This window comes from Arachis ipaensis, chromosome B3 (genome assembly GCF_059453495.1).
Source record: "Arachis ipaensis isolate K30076 ecotype BB chromosome B3, ASM5945349v1, whole genome shotgun sequence".
Taxonomy (NCBI): Eukaryota; Viridiplantae; Streptophyta; class Magnoliopsida; order Fabales; family Fabaceae; genus Arachis; species Arachis ipaensis.
This window is the reverse complement of record NC_142438.1, coordinates 142,012,094-142,034,357: the sequence shown is the minus strand read 5'-3', so window position 1 is coordinate 142,034,357 and position 22,264 is coordinate 142,012,094. Positions and strand designations below refer to the sequence as shown.

Here is a 22,264-nt window from a genome sequence, read left to right as displayed (position 1 = left end):
GAGAACACATTACATAATAATATTCTTAATAAATAATATAAGACGATTCAGCTTGCGTGCATTGTATATCAATAATTAATTAGCACTGGTATACAGTTCATACACATTACTCCAATTTCCAAATTTGAATTCACACTAGGCTATAACTATTCTAGCTGTACATAGATACATATCTTATGTTACCTTATATATGTATATATATATATCCATCCACACCGCATCCTTGACTAGTTTTAAGTGCATAAGAGACACCAGCACTTCTTGTTTTCTCTATTCTTTTACGGTAAACACTTCTTGCCTTCTTATTATATTCTTCATTTTTTATACCTATTGTTACAACAAACAATAATGATGATATTTATTAGATCTAAAAACGCTTATTAACTCCAATTTTTCTTCTTCGGTGATGAGTAGGATGGGAATCGACGGAGGAGCACGCCGGAGAGGATGCGCGCCACGGAGGGAAGACTTCTTCCCGGAGGAGTCGTTTAGAAGCTTCGGGAGCTACAGCAAGGCGTTCAAGGAGACGCCGTGGAGGTTGAAGGATCGGGTCCTGTCCCGATCCAATGACAATACGGAGCTTGTGGAAATGAAGGCTCGGAGCAGCCACGAGATGAAGAAGACGCTCAATTGGTGGGACCTAATCTGGTTCGGGATCGGCGCCGTCATCGGCTCCGGAATTTTCGTTCTCACTGGTCTTGAAGCCCGTGACGACGCTGGACCCGCCGTTGTGCTGTCTTACGTCGTCTCCGGCATCTCTGCCTTGCTCTCTGTTTTCTGTTACACCGAGTTCGCCGTCGAAATACCCGTCGCAGGTACTCTTCACGTGAAAAACCGAATTACTTTCTACTTTATTTTCGTTTGACTTCAACTTTGCTATATTTTGATAAAAATAATTCGGAAAAATATAAGTGACAATAGTTTCATATAAGTATTTGACAATAGTCACGCCTTTTTATCTAAACATTTAGATAATTATTTAGAATATTTAGAATATAAACAACACAAAAATTAGGAATAATATTAGATCATTTTTATAACTTTTTTTAAATTAGAAACTTATTTTTTTAGGTTTATTTTTTTGAATGTCATTTCAATAGTTATCATTTAAATATAATTATGGAAATCCATTAATACCAATAGACAATAGTCCAATATTAATAACATTGATTACCTTAACAAAAATATCTAGCAACTCATAAAACCATATGATCTATAATAATTGAAAAATGCTGTAAAATCTAAACAAACAAATAAATAAACAAATAATTATACATACGCTATTTTTTTAAAAAAAGAAAGAAAAATAAAAATGATAAACAGCTAAGATTTTATTGCCATAAAAATGTGACTTTTCCCTAATTGCGATGCGAAGGCAATTTTCACTTGTATAATAATCTTTTTACGTTCTAATTATTCCTATCAATATTACCTATCGACATATATAGAATTTGACCATATATACTAGATATAAAAAATTATTGTAACTCATCAAAGAATTATATAGGGTATATATTATGTTAATAATAACATATACGTCTGAATGTGTTTTAGCAAGATTAACGCAGATAATTAACATAATAAATTGCCGAAGTAAGAGTGATTTCGCAAAAACTCCTAGTGGATCATGCGTTCCGCGTTGACTCATATTTCGTGCTGTGATTGACTTAATTAAGCTAGCTTGGCTGGCTAGTAGTGCAGCTGTATTTTGTAATAATTAGTATTTGAAAAATTTAATGAATTTAGATACATTAAAATTTTAATGATGTACTAATTTGATCTGATTGAAATATATTTTGAATTATTAGAGTGAATATATATAACTATATATTTATATTTTGTTTAAATACTTTTTACTATTTAATCATGATAGGCTGACTACGATAGGTTTTTCTATATTATTCGTCCATAGAAAACAGTTATGTTGATTTTTGAGAGTGATCGGTCATATACAACCTGAATCTCCTTATCCAAATTAAATTCTTTATTGGTATGTTACCTGAGCTTGACTACGATACACTGAAAAAGATTATTATATTCTTACAAGTTGAAATTTTATTCTTATAGCTAAGAAATATTAAGTTTTCATAAAGGAATTTCACTTATTTTATTTTTAAATCTAAAATTATATCTATTTTGGCTCCTTCATATATCAAATTTACAAATTCATTTTGTTGTTTTATTTGGCAAATGAACTAAAATATGCGAAAATATTTTAAAAAAAATCATATTTTGATCAAATTATTAGTCTACAAAATATTTGATAGGTGTAGAATGGCTGAGTAGAATTTCAGCCCACAGTGCCGTCCCACACAACTTGTGTAAAAGTCAACACGACCTTTTTGACTATTTTATTTTAAAAAAATAATAAAAAACGGTTATAATTTATTATTTTTTATTATTATTTAATTATTAATTTAATTTTTTTAGTTTAATAATTTAATAATATATTTTATTTTATATTTTTAAATATTAATAACTAATTAACGATTAAAGACAATAATCTAATGATTTTCTAACATTTTTTTTTTATTTTTTTTTTCACTAAAATTCAAAGTTAGGTTATTTGCACATTTTCTTTTAGTGTTACGACTCTTCTTTGAATATAGAGTCAAGTGTTTCGGCCACCAATCGGCTCGGGTAGATTAAAAGAAGGAATTTTGTTAAGTAGATAATAATTTTTGTAAATAATGTAAATAATGGGTTCTAAAATTAATTTAATAAAGTAAAAAAAATATTTTATTTTAAATTATTTTCTAAATTTTAATATTAAGATAATTATTTGCACATTTAGTAAATTGAACATCTAGCTATTGTTAACTGTACATGAATAAATCGAATAAAAAAAAATAACAATCCAATTAAAAATAATAAACTTTATCAACTACATATCTATTAAATTGAATATTCAATATATCTATTATTCACATTATTTATCTACTTATGCTTTTTTTAAAAGAAGTCCGAACTCTACATAGAAAAGAAAGATGAGGTTTGGACAATTAAAACGAGATGAGGTCAATCAAAACCAACGAAATGATATATATATATATATATATATAATATTTTGACGGGTATATGGTTTCTTCTCTAAAATCAAATGTTTTCATACACCCTTTTTAACGAACCATACTTCATATGAGGCGTCTCACATTCATGTTTAATTAAAATTTTCTCATCATACGAAAAATCTCAGAACAAACCCCACACAATAAAGAGTCAACTTGCGTATAAAATTACTTTTTTTTTTTTTCAAAATTAAAAATGAGATTCAAATCTGGAATTTTTAAGTGAGGAGCTCATTGGCTTGCGTATGAAGTTTACTTATTTTAGCCAAAGAAAATAATAACATAATGGAAATGCAACTGTGACAGATAATGAAGACTTCAATAGTCAACTTACGTTGCGTATCCTTGTGGCCTCTTTATTTGCTAGCGTTGATTGTTCCTACATATATTAGCGTACCCCCTTCGTGTTGACTACATAACATAAAACAAAATAAAAGCGTACAATAATTCTTGGCTGAAATGAATAATTTTCATAAACTATTTCGAGTGATGCGTTTACTAATCTTGATACATGTGAAATGTAATATAAAAATATCTCAAGGATAAGTGAGAACATATATATTTTATTAGAAATTTGAATTTTTTTTATGCATGAGAAATTCAACTCTGATGTAAGCATAAAGTGGATACAATATAATAAGTAGTAACTGTTTGTGTTTTACATTCGAGAATATCATTATTTGTGTATAAATACATGTGTGATTTAATTTATTTTTAATATATATTTATATTTTAATATGTATTTTATATTGGTGGTTGACTTTGGTATCCCCGAAACATAATTTAATTTCTATTTTTTTTATATTTTTTTATTTACAGTTGCACCTGCAATCTAAATAGCAAGAATGAGTAATGTAACAAGTTTTTTTCTTTCTTTTTTAGGTGGATCATTTGCCTACTTAAGAGTAGAGCTAGGAGACTTTGTGGCCTTTATAGCAGCCGGAAACATCCTCCTTGAGTATGTAATAGGCGGCGCCGCGGTAGCGCGGTCATGGACATCATATTTTGCCACCCTGTGTAACAAAAAACCTGATGACTTCCGTATAATAGTCCACAAAATGAACCCAGATTATGGCCATCTTGACCCTATAGCCGTTGGAATCCTGATAATCATCACCATCCTTGCAGTGTACAGCACCAAAGGCTCTTCCATCTTCAACTACATCGCCTCACTCTTCCACATGGTCGTCATTGTCTTCATCATAATCGCCGGCCTCATCAATGCCAAAACTGAAAACTACAGTGACTTTGTTCCTTATGGTGTCCGTGGTGTGTTCAAAGCTTCAGCAGTTCTTTTCTTTGCATATGTAGGATTTGATGCAGTGTCAACCATGGCTGAAGAAACTAAGGACCCTGCCAAGGACATTCCCATTGGCCTTGTTGGCTCAATGGTGCTTACCACAACACTTTATTGCTTATTAGCCGTGACACTATGCCTTATGCAACCTTACAAAACAATTGACCCAGATGCACCGTTTTCGGTGGCTTTTTCTGTTGTTGGATGGGATTGGGCTAAGTACATTGTTGCATTGGGTGCATTGAAGGGAATGACCACAGTGTTATTGGTAAGTGCAGTTGGTCAAGCTCGTTACCTTACTCACATTGCACGTACTCACATGATGCCTCCTTGGTTTGCTCATGTTCATGAGAAAACAGGGACACCAGTGAATGCCACAGTAACAATGCTTGCAGCTACAGCTATTATTGCTTTCTTCACAAACCTTGGAATCCTCGCCAACCTTCTATCAATTTCTACCCTCTTTATATTCATGCTTGTGGCACTAGGGATTCTTGTGAGGAGATACTATTCAAGTGGGGTTACCACAAAACAGAACCAGATCAAGCTCATCGTGTGTCTTGTTATCATTCTTGGTTCTTCATGTGGAATTGCAGCTTACTGGGCTAGCAGTGATGGTTGGATCGGGTATGTCATAGCTGGACCATTGTGGCTTATAGGGACCGCAGGACTTTGGCTTGGTGTTCCACAGGCAAAGCAGCCAAAACTCTGGGGAGTGCCTTTGGTTCCATGGCTACCTTCTCTGTCCATTGCCATTAACATATTCCTTCTTGGCTCTATTGATAAGCAATCGTTTATAAGGTTTTTGGCTTGGACAGGGTTTCTCTTGGTATACTATGTTTTTGTGGGGTTGCATGCTTCTTATGACACTGCAAAACAGTTTGAAACCCAAAAGGGAACCAAGGAGGCTGAGGCACATTGGAACAAGGTTGAAGAGGGAGTGGATGGAAAAGTGTCTCATACACCATCCACTTCCTAGTTGAATGATTCTCAATGTGTTTATGAATTTGTAAGCTAAATTCTCTGTATGTGGCATAAAGATTTAGGTAGTCATCTTCTACTGCGCTCTGGCTTAAACCATTGTTTTTCCCTCTCAATAAAGGGGAAACAACTTCACCATGTGTAGTACCTTTATATTAGTTATGTTTGGATTTTATAAATTTCCATTCTATATTTACCCTTTAATCAAAGATTTTGGTAGATAAATTTTGAATTTTTTACTATGACAAACAAAATATAAATTATTATGAATTAATATGGATTTTTTAAAAAAAATTAATTATATTTAATTTGATACACTGTAAGTATAAATTTTATACATACATTCAATCATATAATATTATATTTATATTAGCGGAAAAACAACTATTTGTGCCCATAAACTTTACGAACGCTGACAAAAGTACTCATTAAAGAAGGAAACTAACGTTGTATCCATCAAAGATGGATTCCATTCGACAAAAGTAGCCAAATCCTAAATTTATGTTAACTTTTTAATAAAATTCCAAAATTACCCCCACCATTATCTTCAACCCCTCCTCTCTTCTTTCCCAAATCTCAAATACCTCCATTGCCTAAAAACCCTAATCTCAATACCTAAAAACCCCAAATGATCATTTTCCTAATCCTAATCTCAATACCCCTTTCAACAATTTTCAACCCTCTCTTTATTCAGCAATTTAACCTTTCTTCTTCTTCTTCTTCTATGGCTTCAATGAACTTGCTGGGTTTCTCTCTCTCCCCTCAAGAACAACACACTACTACTACTCATCATCATCAAACTCGTTTTGGGTTATTCAATCCCACTGCACAAGATGATGTAACTGCTGCTGATGATGGAAACTGCTTCGATCTCACTCCTTCCACTCATGTCGCTACTACTCTCAACCTCCCTCCTTTTCCCATCTATCAAGAACCCTTCAACAATCATCATCACCTTTCTACTCATCAAGGTTTAATAATTTCTTTTCTCTTTTAATTTCTTTATTATTATTACAAATTATTCTTTTTTTTTTAATTTTTCTTTATCATCATAAATTGGAAGGAAAATAACTACATCAACCAAAACCTGCTATTGAAAACTTCATGCAACAACAATAACAATGTCGACGACAACCACACCACCACCATCACCAACAACCCAAGCTCGAGAACTTCCTCGGTGGACACTCCTTCGCCGATCATCATCATTATTACAGTGCCAACTCATCGAGAGACTACCTCTTCCAAAATTGCTCTCAGCCGGAAGTTACAGCAGGAGGAGGAGAAGGCTCCGCCGGCGGCAGTGGTGGAAGCACAAACTCAATACACCATCAACACGTGTTGGTGAAGGAGGTGGTAAAATTGATGAAAAGAATAAAGAGAGGGTTGAAATTTGTTGAAAGGGGTATTGAGATTAGGGTTAGGAAAATAATAATTTGGGGTTTTTAGGTATTGAGATTAGGGTTTTTAGGCAATGGAGATATTTGAGATTTGGGAAAGAAGAGAGGAGGGGTTGAAGATAATGGTGGGGATAATTCTAGAATTTTATTAAAAAATCAACATAAATTTAAGATTTGGCTACTTTTGTCGTACGGAATCTATCTTTGATGGATACAACGTTAGTTTCCTTCTTTAATGGATACTTTTGTCAGCATTCGTAAAGTTCATAGATACAAATGGTTGTTTTTCCTATATTAGCACATAAATAATCATTTAAAATAACAAATTTTATTAAATAATTATATAAAATATTATAGCCAATGAGCTATAATTCAAATAGTATAGTTTTTCAAGTCACCAAAAAAAAATAGTATAGTTTTTCTATACTCATTTAGAGGTAGTGGATTTGAGTCTTCTTGTCTTTAATAAAAAAAATTATATAAAATATTGTATATAGTCAGTATATTATAATTCAACTCAAATAATTATTATGCAAATACTATTTGGATTTTGGACAGAATTTCAATAAAACAAAACATTGGGCCTAAGTGCAGTTTTATTAGGCTCCGATTCAACGCAAACATAAGTATTTGGTTAAATTGCACACTATTGGGCTTAGAATGGACTAATTGGGCTTTCACTACCATTACATTCTTCGCTTTTTTCTTTTTTTTTTTTCCGGCTAATGCACGGTCGCGATGCCGTTACCACCGTGGCGGCGGAGGAAACCGCCGCCTACAGCCGGCGCCGAAGAAGCCTCCGAACGCCGCCTTCGCATTCTAAAACCCTAACGTGTCCCTTTGTACGGTTCCGACGTTCCTGCATGGTCGTCACAGAACGCGCTTGGCTTCCTTCCCCGGCATTTGCTCCAATCCAAGACCTCTGGAGCTGAGGAAGCCATCGGTTTTTCTTACTTAATATCTACACTACTTCCCGTTACATGGTTTTGGAAAATCGATAATGCATTACAAGTTAATTTGCCTAACTTCTTCTCCATCATGCTTTCTTTCAGGCAGGAACTGATATAACAGACTTAATAGCTCTTGAGATGTCGAAGCAGGTGAATTAGCTAATTATTGTTTTTCATTTTTTGTGACAATTGGCAATGTTCTTCCATTTTCATGGACTAATGTTTGTGAATTTATGATTTAAATTTATATATCAACTTTGGATTTGGATTTAGATTTAGGCGAAAGCTAGCGCATTATGTGAATGCATCGAACACACACATTCTTTTCCACTAATGAGCCAATTATCTTTTTATCTTTGGAACGATTTCATTCATTTAACCCCAAATATACATAAATTATTATCCACTGATGTCAGTACTGGTCCCCTCCATTAAATGACCTAATCCTGTTCTTTTTCCTAATCCCAAGACAGAATTGCTATTATAATAATTTCAACGATCATCCTAATTTTATTATCTTTGCCCCCATATGGCCTGGTTGGTAAAGCTAACCCACTAGCTAAGCTGTTACAAAGAACCTGACACCAGCATTAAACTGAAATTCTCCTTAATAAATACAAAACGGTTCTTGTATATAATTTTTTAAGTCTAATTGAGTTAGTGCTTGATTTACAGATTCTAAGTTCGAGGAATGCAATGAGTGTCTTTGAAGCCAAAGGACCCCACAGATGCTTCGTTAATCAAATAAAAAATTACCCTATATCACATCCAAAGAAAGTGCAGTTTTGCCAGAGACAATTACTTAAATGCATCTTTCTTAAACGGGTATAAGTAATCATGGCTCCCTGAGTCCCTGGGTTATTACTTAACTCTGTTTATGCTTTTTCTTTTTACATAAACAATCATGATTTCTTTCTCGTAACAGAGATATTTGGTACTAATTTATTTCCTTTGCAGAAGACTTATTCTTTATGTGCAGTAGGTAGCTGTTTGATAAGGTGGTTTTGGGGATTTAGTATTTGTATTTTTGACAAGCTGGTAAGAGCACCATTGTAGGATTTTCATCTATCCGCTGGTGGTTTTGTCTCTGTTGGGTTGCAGAGAACTGACATGAATGTTTTGCTACTCTACTTTTGAGGTTGTGGGAGACAAAGTTTCACAGACCTTCTGGTGTCAGATATCTTGCTTCGATGCTTGTCATATAATTGAACAATAGGCCTTTATTTGGCGCTGCTTAATAAAAAGATTTAAGTATAAGGTGTGATCTATTTTGGACACTGGTTATTGAGTTCTTCTTTTGTAGCTTTGAGCCTTTGAGCGAATACTCAATGGCTTGCATGAAGTTGGGTTCCAGAGCTGATGTATTCCAACGTCAAGGCCAGGCCTGGTATTTAATCTCTTTCCTTATGCATCATAAAATTCTAACGTTGATATTGCTTTCACTTCATTGATAATAAGGCGCTTGTATAATGTCTAACCTCTCGTTGATATGTAACACAGGTTCTGCAGAACGGGGCTACCAAGTGATATAGTTGTTGAAGTTGGTGACATATCCTTCCATCTTCACAAGGTATCTCATATTTATTATATTAATTTAGTTATAACTTCTTGTTGATGATATCCATGGGGATAGTGTATTGTTCTAGTTTCTTGAATGTATAATTAATTTTTTCTAAAGTCTGGTTTTTCTTGAAGACTCACTGAAGCTTACGCGAGTACAGACAAACAAAAACAGATTTTATGCAACTAAATTTGAAGTCCTTGTCTGTTTACAATAAGTACAAAATAGTAAATACGTGATGCTGCTACAACTGGAATCTTGTTCTACATATAATATACCAAGTCCTAACTCAGTTTTCCTTCAATTATCATCAATGCAGTTCCCTTTACTCTCTAGAAGTGGTGTTTTGGCAAGACTGATAGCTGAAGCTCCGAAAGAAAGGGAAGATTGTGTCATAGAACTTCCTGACATTCCAGGTGGATCCAAAACATTTGAACTGGTAGCAAAATTCTGCTACAATGTGAAATTCGAGCTTACTGCCTCAAACATTGTACACCTCCGGTGTGCTGCTGAGCATCTTCAAATGACTGAGGAATATGGTGATGCCAATCTTATTTCACAAACGGAAACCTTTCTTAACCAAGTAGTCCTCAGAAGTTGGAAAGATACACTTAAGGCACTTCAAACCTGTGATGGGGACGTTTTACCATATGCTGAAGAGCTTCACATTGTGAAAAGTTGCATTGAGTCACTCTCAGGAAAAGCGTCATCTTCTGGTCCAAACCTCTTTGGGTGGCCAATAGTGGAGCAGGGTTTGTGGTCAATGCAGAGCCCTGGCGGTAGTGTTTTGTGGAATGGAATAAGTATTGGTGCAAAACCAAACATCTCAAGTTCAGATTGGTGGTATGGAGATTTAACAACTCTGAGTTTACCTCTTTATATGAGGCTTATAGCAGTAATGGAATCTCACGGCATTAGCCACAAGATCATTGCTGGTTCTCTTGTTGTCTATGCAGAAAAGTTTCTGCCAGGTTTCAATCGTCACAAGGTATCTGATGAGTCTAGTAACCATTTGACACCATTATCTGAAGAAGAGCAGAAGATTTTGCTGGAAGATATTGATAAGTTACTTCCATTGCAAAGAGGTCTTGTTCCAACCAAATTCTTGCTTGGTCTACTTCGCCTTGCCATGATACTCCAGCTTAGCCCCTCTTGCAAATCAAGTTTGGAGAAGAGGATCGGGATGCAGCTTGATGAGGCTACTGCAGAAGATCTCTTGATGCCCAATTTCACATGTTCAGATGAGACACTTTACAATGTTGACTGTGTGCAAAGAGTACTTGAACACTTCCTTGCCATGGATCAGGTGGCAGGTGGTGCTTCTCCGTGTTCGACTGACAGCAGCCATTTGATTGGCTCACCATCACAAACACCAATCACCATGGTAGCCAAGCTGATTGATGGTTACCTCGTAGAGATTGCCCCGGACGTCAACCTGAAACTTCCCAAGTTCCAAGCCCTTGCTGCAGCAGTTCCAGAGTTTGCCAGGCCTTTGGATGATGGTCTATACCGCGCTATAGACATGTATTTGAAGGTAATAACTTAATTGTATATATACCATGAATAATAACTTAAATTTGCATACTCCTAAAGAGTATTTAACTTGTACTATAGGAACACTTATAGCCGCTCGTTCTCATACTTTATATAATTTTTAAACATTATATACGAGTATGAGTAGCTATGAATCTTCCTGGAACATGCAAAATGGTGCTGTTTTGAATCCAACTGGTAAAACACCTGTATACTGGACTGACTTAATGTTGATACCATTAAAAAATGCAGAATCACCCATGGTTGACAGAATCTGAGAGAGAGCAATTATGCAGGGTGATGGATTGTCAGAAGCTGTCGTTAGAAGCATGCACACATGCTGCACAGAATGAGAGGCTACCCTTGAGAGTTATAGTTCAAGTCCTGTTCTTTGAGCAACTCCAACTTAGGACTTCAATTGTTGGTTGCTTCATGGTTTCAGATAATCTTGAAGGGTCCAGATACTTACTAAGAAGTGGGGCAACAGCTGCAAGGGAAAATCAGATTCTAAAAGTGGGAATGGACAGCATGAGGATGAGGGTGTGTGAGCTTGAGAAGGAATGTTCAAACATGAGGAAGGAGATTGAGAAATTGAGTGGCGTAAAGAATTCTACTTCTAGCACTAGCTCTTGGGGAAATATGCCAATGTTGCTTGGGTTTAAGATGTGTAGTGCCAATGAAGGATCGGTTAGAAAACAAAAAATTGGAGAGAGTAAAGTTAAGACATTGAAGAACAGATACGGTAAACATAAGAATTCTTCTCATGGTGATAAGGCATCCATCTCTTCAGCTCTTTCATAGTGTAACCTTTCCATTTGCTAAAAAGTGGAATCTCCATTTGTATATATGGTATCCTGTGTAATGTGATTTCCACTGCCTGTGCAGATATAATGTTTATACGCATCTTGCTAGCAAGTATGAACCGAACACATTCCGCCCCCTAAAAAGAAAATTTTCCTTTTGAATCTTTGCCCAAGTTTTGACATAATTGTTGGTTCACTTAATTTCTTCAGTCATACAAACGTTTTTGTAACTAAGTCCAACAAAAAAAAAATGTGTGCATGCATTACCGCCTTTTTTTTTTCTGTACTTTTTCATCACATAAATTTTTGTTGGAGAGCACAGAAATTTATTGACATAACACAAAAATGTTTGCATATAGCACAAATTTAATAATTTATTGATATAGCATAAAATATTTGCACATAGTACATAAAATTTTTATGCGAATATATTTTTAGTTGCGTAAATCAATTGTTGTCTTTCAAAAATTTATGTGCATAAAAAAATTCTGTTGTATTTGTACACCAAAATTTCTACACTATATGTATTTTGTTGGTTGGGTCTCAATGTTTTAGAAATTTAGCTCTTCAAAAATTTGTACCGCGCACCAAAATTTGTGATGTGCACCAAATTTTTTATGTTGTGCGTATTTTGTTGGTTGAGTGCCAAAATTCTAGGCATGTGGTCTTTTAAAAATTTATGTTGTGTTTGTGTTATAGTTTTGTGAACATATATAAGAAAAGAAGATGACGATGACAATGGTAATAATGAAAGAGGATGGAAAGGAAAAATAAAGAGAAGAAATCAAACAAGAAAAGAAGACGACGTCATTGAAGAAGTGCGTAGAAGAAGCTCGAAGTAGTTGTTGAAGACGACGACGACGACCACGTTTAAAAAAGAAATGCACGTATCTGACTTGGTTGGGACTTAGTCGGTAAAATTACTTGGCCGTGTAACTTTATTGTAATTTTTTACCCCAAGTTTTAATCAAACCCGGGTTTACAGATTAGATTCTTGTTTCAAAGCAAAATTGGAATATTCACATTCCAATTGCTTGATATGTACAAATTTTTAGATTTTGATTCTCTAAATTTTGAATTTAACTTTAGAGGGTAAAATATGATCTATCACTATTTATTTTATAGATGAAACCAAGAGAATACATGAGAGAGAAAACATTCAATGGTGAGAAATCTTACTTTATTCTCTAAAGTGTAAATCTAAATCTAAAATTTAGAGGATCCAAATTCCAAATTTTTAACCCAAGGCAACCAAATTGCTAACAAAGAAAGTGAGTATCAATATTAGAAAAAGTGCATCTTTGTTACTTCAATATGCTTAAGAGAAATTTTATATCCTTTCTGAGATACGTTTTTGCTACTTTTTCCCTTTAACCTTTTCATTTAAGATACTTTTTGGTTCTGGAGTAGCATTAATGCATGATATTCACTGCAGCACCATTATTGGTATTATCCCAGACATTTCAAATGATTGGTAAAAATCTATCACATAAGCCACCTCATCATCAGTGGGTACATCATATCAAATAAATCTCAACAAATTGTTCTTAACATGTCATCATGAAAAGCACAAGCTTCACAATCCATGAAATAAATATAAGAAAAAAGACCAAAAAGAGCATATGCTAGTCCAGGACTTGTAAGTCAAGAGATAGAATCTGAATGAACCAATAGATTTGGCAATTACACACATATTAATGCCCCTTTACACGACTTGTCCTCCTCAATTCATATACATGCATATATGATATGATACCCTCCAACTCTGGCATTGGACAAAAGATTCATTTCAATTGAAATCATTGCAGGCTGCAACATCATTATACACAAGAAAAAGAAGAAAAAACATCTTCCTATGACAGCACTGTGATAATTTGTTGTACACTATGCTTCTAAATCTTATTCCATTATTTTTTATCTGTTGTAACCCCAACAACAACATTGCTAACCTGCAACATGTCAAATTTCATGTCAGTCAGTCTTGCTGGCTGAAGTTACCAAAAAAAACATATACAAATGAACAAAAAAAAGAAACTGAAAATAGATGACAATTACCAATTTTCCATTTGAATCAACAGTCATGGGATTCTCTATCACAACGGTTTGGGTCTGAGATTGGGGCATCGACTGCAGGAAGTGAAATAGAATCATATACATATTCATGATACCACAATAGAAAATCATCAATTCACCATAACGTTTCATAATCACTATATTTCTATATATTTAAATTTAAAAACATACTGTTGAAGTAGAGGGTACTGTCCCATAGTTGGTTGTTCCATTAGGTCTATGGACTGGGATTGGAAGCCTTCCATTGTTCATCTATAAAAAGATAGGGATGTTACACAAATTGTAGTTACCCTACTCCGTATGAGTGGGTTTTAAAATTCCATTTTGAGATCCAATCAATTACTGTGAGAAAAAATTAGTGGCATGCATATCAAAGAAACCAATTATTTAAAAGAAGAAAATTAAAATGATTTCAGGAATTTATCAAATTTTACATTTAAATGAAGCAACAATAATGGAAAATGAACTTGAATTTTATTTTTTTGGCATATTGAAGCATTGATGAGAATATATAATCAATCCACATATTAACTAACGCTTTAAATGTATACTTACATTGACATTAGTAACATATTGGCAAAGTGCACATTTGACAGAAGGAGCTCCGTAAGGATACATGAGTGTTGTCCGGCAGTTCCCACAATGGACATGGGCGACTTGACTGGGTGCTTTTTAATGCAAACAACAAGATCAAAAGCAGTCAGTCAGTAAACAACAAACAACCTTCAACCAGATAAAAAGCATAGGTTATTACATAAGGTACGCGAAACACAACCAAATGAACCAACACCTCAAAAACAGGCAACATCTTGTAGCATAAGCATTAAGCATGGCTTTGTGCACATAAGGCCCTCATCACTGATCTCTAGATATAGAATGAATATAGTTCCAGATTGTTGGCTACAAACTGATCATGAAAGTGTATTTTTTTAACAAAGGAATGTCAACACCAAGTGGTTGGATATAAATGACATTACAATTGCCTAAGAGTTGTCATAACATAGTCATGATTCTATATCTTCATGATTTAATATTATTGTTCTCCATATTGTAAACAAAAGATGTGAAGCAAGGATAAACATAAAGGATCAAAATAGTCATTTATCCAGTATGATATTTTACCAGAATGAAGACTGTTTCAAAAGTCAAAAGCAATGGCTTCTGCTGGGATGGGAAGGATTTTCTCTCATATCATCACATTTTTATGATTTGCTAGGGGGAAAGAATCACAAAATGAAGTATCATCAACAGACTGCAGGTGAGAAACATCCATACCCTCAGGTCCAAGAACTAAGCTTTAGGTTTTAACTTTTAATCAACCCCTTTTTACTATCTCTTACGGACATACACTCATTTCATTTTCTTAGACCAATTGAAGCACTTAGTAGTCAGCACATAGACAAATAAGCTTCACACAACCGAAAATAAACAAGTATACAGTACCTGGTGGTGCAAGGTTTACAGTTTGACAGCAGGAACATCTCACGCTTGTAGCTCCACGTGTGTACATTAGCAGTGTCCTACATCCCCCGCAAACAAGTTGAGACATCTCCATTCCTGCAGAGGTATAAGAGAAAGGTCCTCAATAAAAGCATCAATTCAGACTCTGGCTACATTTAAGTATTTAATCCAGCAGGCCAAAGTTATCAAACTCGAGAATTCACCTAACTCGCAAAGCCTGGGTAGACTTTAAAATGTAAAATTCAACCCATAAAACCAAAACTAGTAAGTGTTGTTGAGTTAATTCAGGAGTTTGATAACCTTGCCGCAGGCTGCATAGTCCATTTCTAGTTTAATCTTGTCTATACAGAGAATAATGTTGCATATAATGAACGAAGATTGCAGGATAATACACAAATTATCAAGCCCACAAAATTCTCCAATCAAGAAATTTGAAGGACACAGCTTACCAGGTGGAGGAACAGAGGTAATTGTGTTGCACAATGCACAACACACATTGGTTGCCCCTCTAGGATAAAGCAAAATGCTCCTACACCCATTACACACAAGTTGGCTCTGCATAGCTGCCAAACAAAAAAGAGGAAAAGATCAATTCACCAAGATTCTCAAACAAAATAAATCTATGTAGTGCCACATACAATCGTGATTAATAATCTAATCTCAATTAAAAGTTCACTTCTGTACAAAACATCTAATTCTTTATGAATTTGAAATGGCAACCACACCCAGAAACCCCAAAATTAAGACAACGAAAAACACAAAACGGTAAAATAAATGATCTGACAATAATACCTGCGAATGACCCTGCTTCAATAATCCCGAAACCAAGTCAACGGAAAAAAAAAAAACTTTCTGAGAAACAAAGATGGAAGAAAGGGGAAAAACCGATGGGGGCAACAAGAAGATGCGAAATTGAAGAAAGAATCTGGGGAAGAATCGAAACGGTGGCTCGATGAATGAAAAGGGGCCACGAAGGCGGTGGTTTGGCGATAAACTTGATTTTATTTTGGTTAATTGAGGGATTGGAATTGGGAATAGATTGGATTGAAGGAAGGACGAGAAGAGGAAGAAAAAAGGGGGAAAAGGGGGGGGAAAAGTAAACCCAACCAAACACGCCCTTTTTCTCTCTCTTTCTCTTTCTCTTTCACTTTCTCTTTCTCTCAGCCTAAGCTTCCTCTGTGATTCTGTGTTGTTTGTTTTGTTGTGTGCTACTTCGCATATTTTCCCATGAAATTCAATTTCTTCATCCCTTCCGAAAAACACAGATTTTGAAATTTCGATGACCTTTACTTTTGGTCCACTTTTTGAGGTTTTATTATCGTTTTATTATTTACTTAGTCAAAATTACAAAACCCCATTTAATGGATGGATAGTTAAAGTTTTATTTTTTTTATTGGTAAAAACTCAGTTTTGTCGTAAGAATTTTTTTTTTATCAAAGATAAGAGACTCCAACCCACAATTTCTTAGATGAATATAAAAAGATTATACTATTTAAACTATAATTTATTGGTCTTTTCGTAAAAAACTTAATTATTAAGAGTTGGTGTGAAATGATAATTTGACGTATTTATTTAAATACAAATAATAAAACATTAAATATTTTTTAAATCAAGCTAACCAAATTAAATTTGCATGCTTTTTTTTTCTTGATTTTCTTCTTTTTCTTTTTCTGATGCTATTTTTACCATCATCTCCATTATTATTATATTTTCTCCCTTCTTTTATTTATTTATTTATTTATTTTTATTTATTTTTTTTATTATCATCGTTATAGTCATCATCATCTTTTTGTTAATATTATCACATAATTAAGTTAATGATAATAAAAGTGATACAAAAATTTTTAATTAAATACACAAAAAATTTATTAAAAATAATATCAATTTTTTATAAATAACATAAAAAATGTTTAAAATACCATAAATCCAAACTCATAATTAATTATTCACTCAACTAATAAAATACATTTAAATATATTTTAAAACCAAAAAAATATATCACTTTATTATAAATAGCATGAAAATGGTTAGATTTTTTATATATGAGTTAAATATCATTTAAGTAGTTTAATAATAAAAAAATAGATTATTTAACTTAAAATGATATGTAAATTTTTAGTGAATGACACAAAAAAATTTTAAAACACCAAAAGTTAAGAAATTTTTTAATAATTTCTAATTAGTTAAACAATTACTTATGTGATAATTAAAATTTTTCAGTGTCAAGATTAAAAAATAGTGTCACAACTAAAAATTTAGAGATTATTTTTCTAATAAATTCTACCTACTTTAAAATTTCTCCTTCTCTTCTGCCTCCTCCTTATTATCATCATCATCACCATGCTCATCATTCAAAACAACAACTCCTCCTGCTCCTCTTCATCGTCATCATCATTTCACATTTTTACAATTCTTATTTCATCCTCTTGATTAATAAGAATTTGTTTCACAGTTGAAATATTTTAATGTTATTTTTTCTAATAAATTTTACACAATTTAAAATTTTTCTTCTTAATTTTACTTTCTCATAATTTTTTTTATTTCATCCTCTTAACAAAAATAAATACAATTAAAACAGAAGAAAAAAAATAATGCAATAATCTCCAGCAAAAAGAGAAAAAAAAGGAAAAAAAATAAAAAATGCAATAACATCAGCAATAAAAAAACGACGATGAATAAAAAACGCGTGAAAAAAAATGCCAAAAAGAGAAAATGTGTGATTCGTGAATATATTGTGTGAATAATTTTTATTGAGTTTGAATCAACTTTATTAGTTTTGGTTGACGAAAATATTTAAATGTATAACAAAAATATTATTTAAATTACTATATAATGATTTTTAACTAGCTATTAACTTGTATAATGAATAAAATAATTTAAAATAAATTTGTGTTATGGAAATTAATTTCCTTTTTAATATTAAAAGAAATTTATTAGTTACAGTAATTTGGATTATCTGGAAGCGATATTTCTAAAGAGATATAAATAAAATAAGAAAAGGAATATTTTCTACTGCTCCTAAGTCCTATGGTCCCATTGCTTTTGTCAAACACGGAAGCTAAAATCTGGAAGGAAATTCTATCTGATGATTATTCGTCTACCGAAAATAATAGTCAAGAATTATTACATCTATTACCGTATTTGACTAAATAATTTAATATAATATTTAATTTATATTTTAAATATTATTTTTATATAATATATTTTATGTGAATAGTTATTTTTTCATTTTTTATCTAAAGGCAAATACTATTGTTATTAATTTATTATGTTTTTCTTGAAAAAAATATTAACATTAGTTATCTAAGCATTATCATGATTAAAAGTGTTATTTGTAATAAGGTAATACTAAAAACTCATATAATTCTTAACTATTAACTTTCATATGAAGAAGGTTTTATGCGAATTTTTATCTTTCAACAATTGTATAGCTTATTTTCTTCTTTGGAAAATCAACTCCCAAGGAAAAGCTAAAATCTATCCTTTGTTGTAAACTGATTCATCAAATTGAGTGCATTCAATCTCCATAGAGCACAGAAATGATTTGTAACTTTTCACTAGAACGAACTCGTGAGTCTCACTTCAATTTCTTCTTATTTTTATTGCCTTTAAAACTTAGTGTCTTGAAAAACAGTTTATCAGAAATGATTTTTTTTTGCCATATAAAAATAAAACTATAAAACATACATAAAATTTTTACACAAAACTTAAACTTGTTTCTAAAATATTTTAAACATAAGAACTTTGTTACATTAATCTAATTAGCACACTATCACATGTTTCTTACCAATTAACAACCACCAAAAAGTTTAGTTGGTAAGACAACCTACTAAGGAATTTACAGACATAACCAAAATATGTCTTCTTAGACTTACCAAATGATATGGTTCATCAATTTTTCTATCAAGTCTCTATAATAAGACACCCCTCTCTTCTTTCACACTTAATTAGCTTAGCTTGCACAAAAATGGCCTCCGGAAATGTTGAAAAGTTAGAGCTTAGTTTCAGTGCTGTTCCTGACAAACCAAAGAAAGATTGGGTCCTTATGTCTCTAAGGGTTCTTGCATTTTTGGCCACAGCTTCAGCTACACTTGTTATGGCACTCAACAAACAAACCAAAAACTTTGTTGTTGCCACCATTGGTACCACCCCTATAACAGTGTCTATTACTGCAAAGTTTCACCACACCCCTGCTTTTATGTTAGTTCTAATCAATTATCATTTCATTATTCATGATTAATTATTTATATATAGTGCCATGTTAGAGAATATTTTTCATCTATGTAAATGTTATTTATGGTGTGACAGATTCTTTGTGATAGCCAATGGAGTTGCAAGTCTTCATAACTTGGTCATGATAGGAGTGGACATATTAGGACCCCGATTTGATTATAAAGGACTCCGATTTGTATTAATTGCAATATTGGACATGGTACTTTATATATATATATATATATATATATATATATATATATATATATATATATATATATATATATATTTTTTTTTTATTTGTCGCTATAAACTTTTAGTCATGCATAAACCAATATATATATTTGTATACTAAAAAAAGGTTTAATTAAGTTCTATAGTTTCACCAAATTTTTAATTAGATTTTTATATTTTTTTTTTATTGAATCTCTACACTGCTTTTAGTTTTGTAATTAGGTCATTTTCATGTCAAAAACGTTAAAATTAACATAATATATCTTTCAAAATATATGCGGTCAAAGATCTAATTAGGTTTTAAATTATGAATACCTTCAATTTGCAAAAAAAATATTCAGTTAACTCTAATATTTTTTACACTAGAAAGCACCTAATTATAAAACTAAAAGCCGAATAGAGAGCCAATTAAAAGGAAAAAATATATAGAGACCTAAATTACAAATTTGATAAAATTATAGAAACCAACATAATAATTAAACCTAAAAAAAATTATATTATAGTCTTTAATTATATCTAACTTTTTTTTTTTGGGTGGTGAAGATGAATTTGGTTCTAGCATCAGCTGGAGATGGAGCAGCAACATTCATGTCAGAATTGGGAAGGAATGGGAACACACATGCAAGGTGGGATAAGATATGTGACAAGTTTGAATCATATTGCAACAGAGGTGGTGCTGCACTCATTGCTTCTTTCATTGCCATCATTCTTCTCCTCGTTACCACAGTTATGTCCATCTCCAAGCTAAAGCCTAAGAACTAATGTTACTTCTTCATATATATGCTGTGGCCTAAGAATACTTCATCATACACAAAATGTTCTTCTGTATTATTTTTCTTTTTTTTTTCTCTCTTATCTTCCTACTTTGTTTGAGTGTCACAAGGTTTGATATATGTGATTAGTTAATTCAAGACCACAAATAAATATGTAGATTGAGTGGAACTTTATTTTGTGTTTGTATAGTTTGTACTTTGTATTACTAGCTTATGTCCCATTTCAAGTATATGCATGTAATATGTGGGTGTATTTTTATATAAATACTTCTACTTAGCTTATAGTGGTTTATGTCCCTTGATTGACCTTTTCATTTCATTTTTGGTCACTTGGATTGGAAAAGTTAAAAAGAAGAACCATTAACGACATCTCAAAATAATGATAAAAGCTTAATGTCATCTTTCTAGAACTTTAATTAGTGATGGTATGAAGAATTGAAGATTGTGAAAATACATAAGAATTACAGTAAAACACATAGTTAAACTAAACTATTTTTAATATTTTATGGATGTTCCAAAACAAAAATAATTACATTAAAGTTTCATAAACGTATCTATATAAATTGAATTGATCTAATTCGAATTAATCTTTTCAGTAGTAAATCGAATCAGTTTAATTCGATTTAGTACTAATAATTTGATACAAATTATTGACATTTATTACTTTTAAGTTAATATTAACTTTAAAACATAAATGTGAATAAAAAATACTCCTCATTTGCATTCAAATAAAATATCAAAAAAATCAAAACGAATAAGAATAGATATCCAATTTTTGTGTTTTAGTTCAAATTCTAAAAATTCTACATTTTTATTAAAAATCATCTTTTGACTCATTAACATGTAAAAAATTATTACCGAAATTTTTGATGTTGAAAAAATTAATATAAAGTATAGCCCTAAAAGATAGCATAGGGCTTAAAACTTTCATAGTCAAAAATAAAAGATAGTTATACATCATAAAACGACTAACTATATATATTTATACAATATGTAATTTGAGAAATAATATATTTAAAGTTTTAATTATTGAAATATATATTAAAATGACCAACTATATTTATTTGAGAAATAATATCTTTCAATAATTAAAACTTTAAATATATTATTTCTCAAATTACATATTATATATATAGTTAGTCGTATTATAATGTATAACTATTTGTTACTTTTAATTTTGAAAAAAATTCAAGTTTTAAGTCCTATATCACCTTAGAGGGACTATACTTTATATTAACTTTTTTAACATAAAAAATTCTGGTAATGATTCTTTACATGCTAATGAGTCAAAGGATGATTTTTAATGAATTTTTAGAAATCGTTTATTATTCTGTTTTAAATTCATAAGTTTATAAAAATGTAGATTTTTTGGAATTTGAACTAAAACACAAAAATTGGATATCTATTCTTATTCGTTTTGATTTCTTTTATATTTTATTTGAATCCAAACGAGTGGTGTTTTCTTATTGACATTTATGTTTTAAAGTTAATATAGAATAAATAAAGAATTAATTTAAAAATAGTAAATATCAATATTTTGTATCACTACTAAATCAAATTAACCTGATTAGATTTACTATATATATATAGTCATTCGATTTATTAGTATTCATTATGTTTTATGTAAATTGAATTAGGTCAATTCGATTTATTACTGAAAAAGACTAATTTAAATTAGGTCAATTCAATTTACACAGATACATGCATGAAATTTTGATGTAATGATTTTTGTTTTGAGATATTTATAAAATATTGGAGATGATTTGATTTAACTAAATGTTTTATCCTAAGAATTAAATTCATTTATTTGTATTTACTAACAAACAATTATGGTAAGTCTTATAATGGAATCAATAACGAAAAATGAATAATAATTGTGAGTTGACTTGGTGTGTTTATTTCGAACGAGAAAGACGGA

At 31.8% G+C, this 22,264-nt stretch overlaps 4 protein-coding genes across 6 annotated transcripts; 3 read left to right on the top strand and 1 right to left on the bottom strand.

Annotated features, from left to right (window-relative positions):
* Positions 1–5,525, top strand: AAT1 (amino acid transporter 1). 2 transcript variants are annotated; one of them, XM_016335241.3, is made up of 3 exons: positions 1–283; positions 415–815; positions 3,951–5,525. In XM_016335241.3, exons 2-3 carry the CDS (start codon positions 416–418, stop codon positions 5,342–5,344), a joined length of 1,794 nt encoding a protein of 597 aa, XP_016190727.1. In that variant the 5' UTR covers positions 1–283; position 415; the 3' UTR covers positions 5,345–5,525. The 2 variants fall into 2 exon arrangements, with proteins under 2 accessions (XP_016190727.1, XP_016190726.1); XM_016335240.3 differs by lacking the exon at positions 1–283 and having other exon boundaries at positions 407–815.
* Positions 5,526–7,455: 1,930 nt separating this feature from the next.
* On the top strand, positions 7,456–11,773 carry LOC107631714 (BTB/POZ domain-containing protein At1g30440-like). 2 transcript variants are annotated; one of them, XM_021119813.2, is made up of 6 exons: positions 7,456–7,846; positions 8,372–8,521; positions 8,654–9,083; positions 9,197–9,266; positions 9,577–10,791; positions 11,043–11,773. In XM_021119813.2, exons 3-6 carry the CDS (start codon positions 9,025–9,027, stop codon positions 11,589–11,591), a joined length of 1,893 nt encoding a protein of 630 aa, XP_020975472.1. In that variant the 5' UTR covers positions 7,456–7,846; positions 8,372–8,521; positions 8,654–9,024; the 3' UTR covers positions 11,592–11,773. The 2 variants fall into 2 exon arrangements, with proteins under 2 accessions (XP_020975472.1, XP_016190728.1); XM_016335242.3 differs by having other exon boundaries at positions 7,473–7,588; positions 7,799–7,846; positions 8,372–9,083.
* Positions 11,774–13,082: 1,309 nt separating this feature from the next.
* On the bottom strand, positions 13,083–16,459 carry LSD1 (LSD1 zinc finger family protein). Its single transcript, XM_016335247.3, has 7 exons — positions 15,920–16,459; positions 15,577–15,690; positions 15,110–15,223; positions 14,222–14,334; positions 13,838–13,918; positions 13,649–13,720; positions 13,083–13,542 (listed from the first exon to the last, which is right to left on the bottom strand). The coding sequence occupies exons 2-7, from the start codon at positions 15,686–15,688 to the stop codon at positions 13,501–13,503; spliced, it is 534 nt and encodes a 177-aa protein (XP_016190733.1). The 5' UTR covers positions 15,689–15,690; positions 15,920–16,459; the 3' UTR covers positions 13,083–13,500.
* A 2,607-nt stretch (positions 16,460–19,066) lies between these two features.
* Positions 19,067–20,628, top strand: LOC107634748 (CASP-like protein 1B1). The gene is made up of 3 exons (XM_088509613.1): positions 19,067–19,327; positions 19,436–19,559; positions 20,117–20,628. The coding sequence occupies exons 1-3, from the start codon at positions 19,095–19,097 to the stop codon at positions 20,333–20,335; spliced, it is 576 nt and encodes a 191-aa protein (XP_088365739.1). The 5' UTR covers positions 19,067–19,094; the 3' UTR covers positions 20,336–20,628.
* The last annotated feature ends 1,636 nt before the right edge of the window (positions 20,629–22,264 follow it).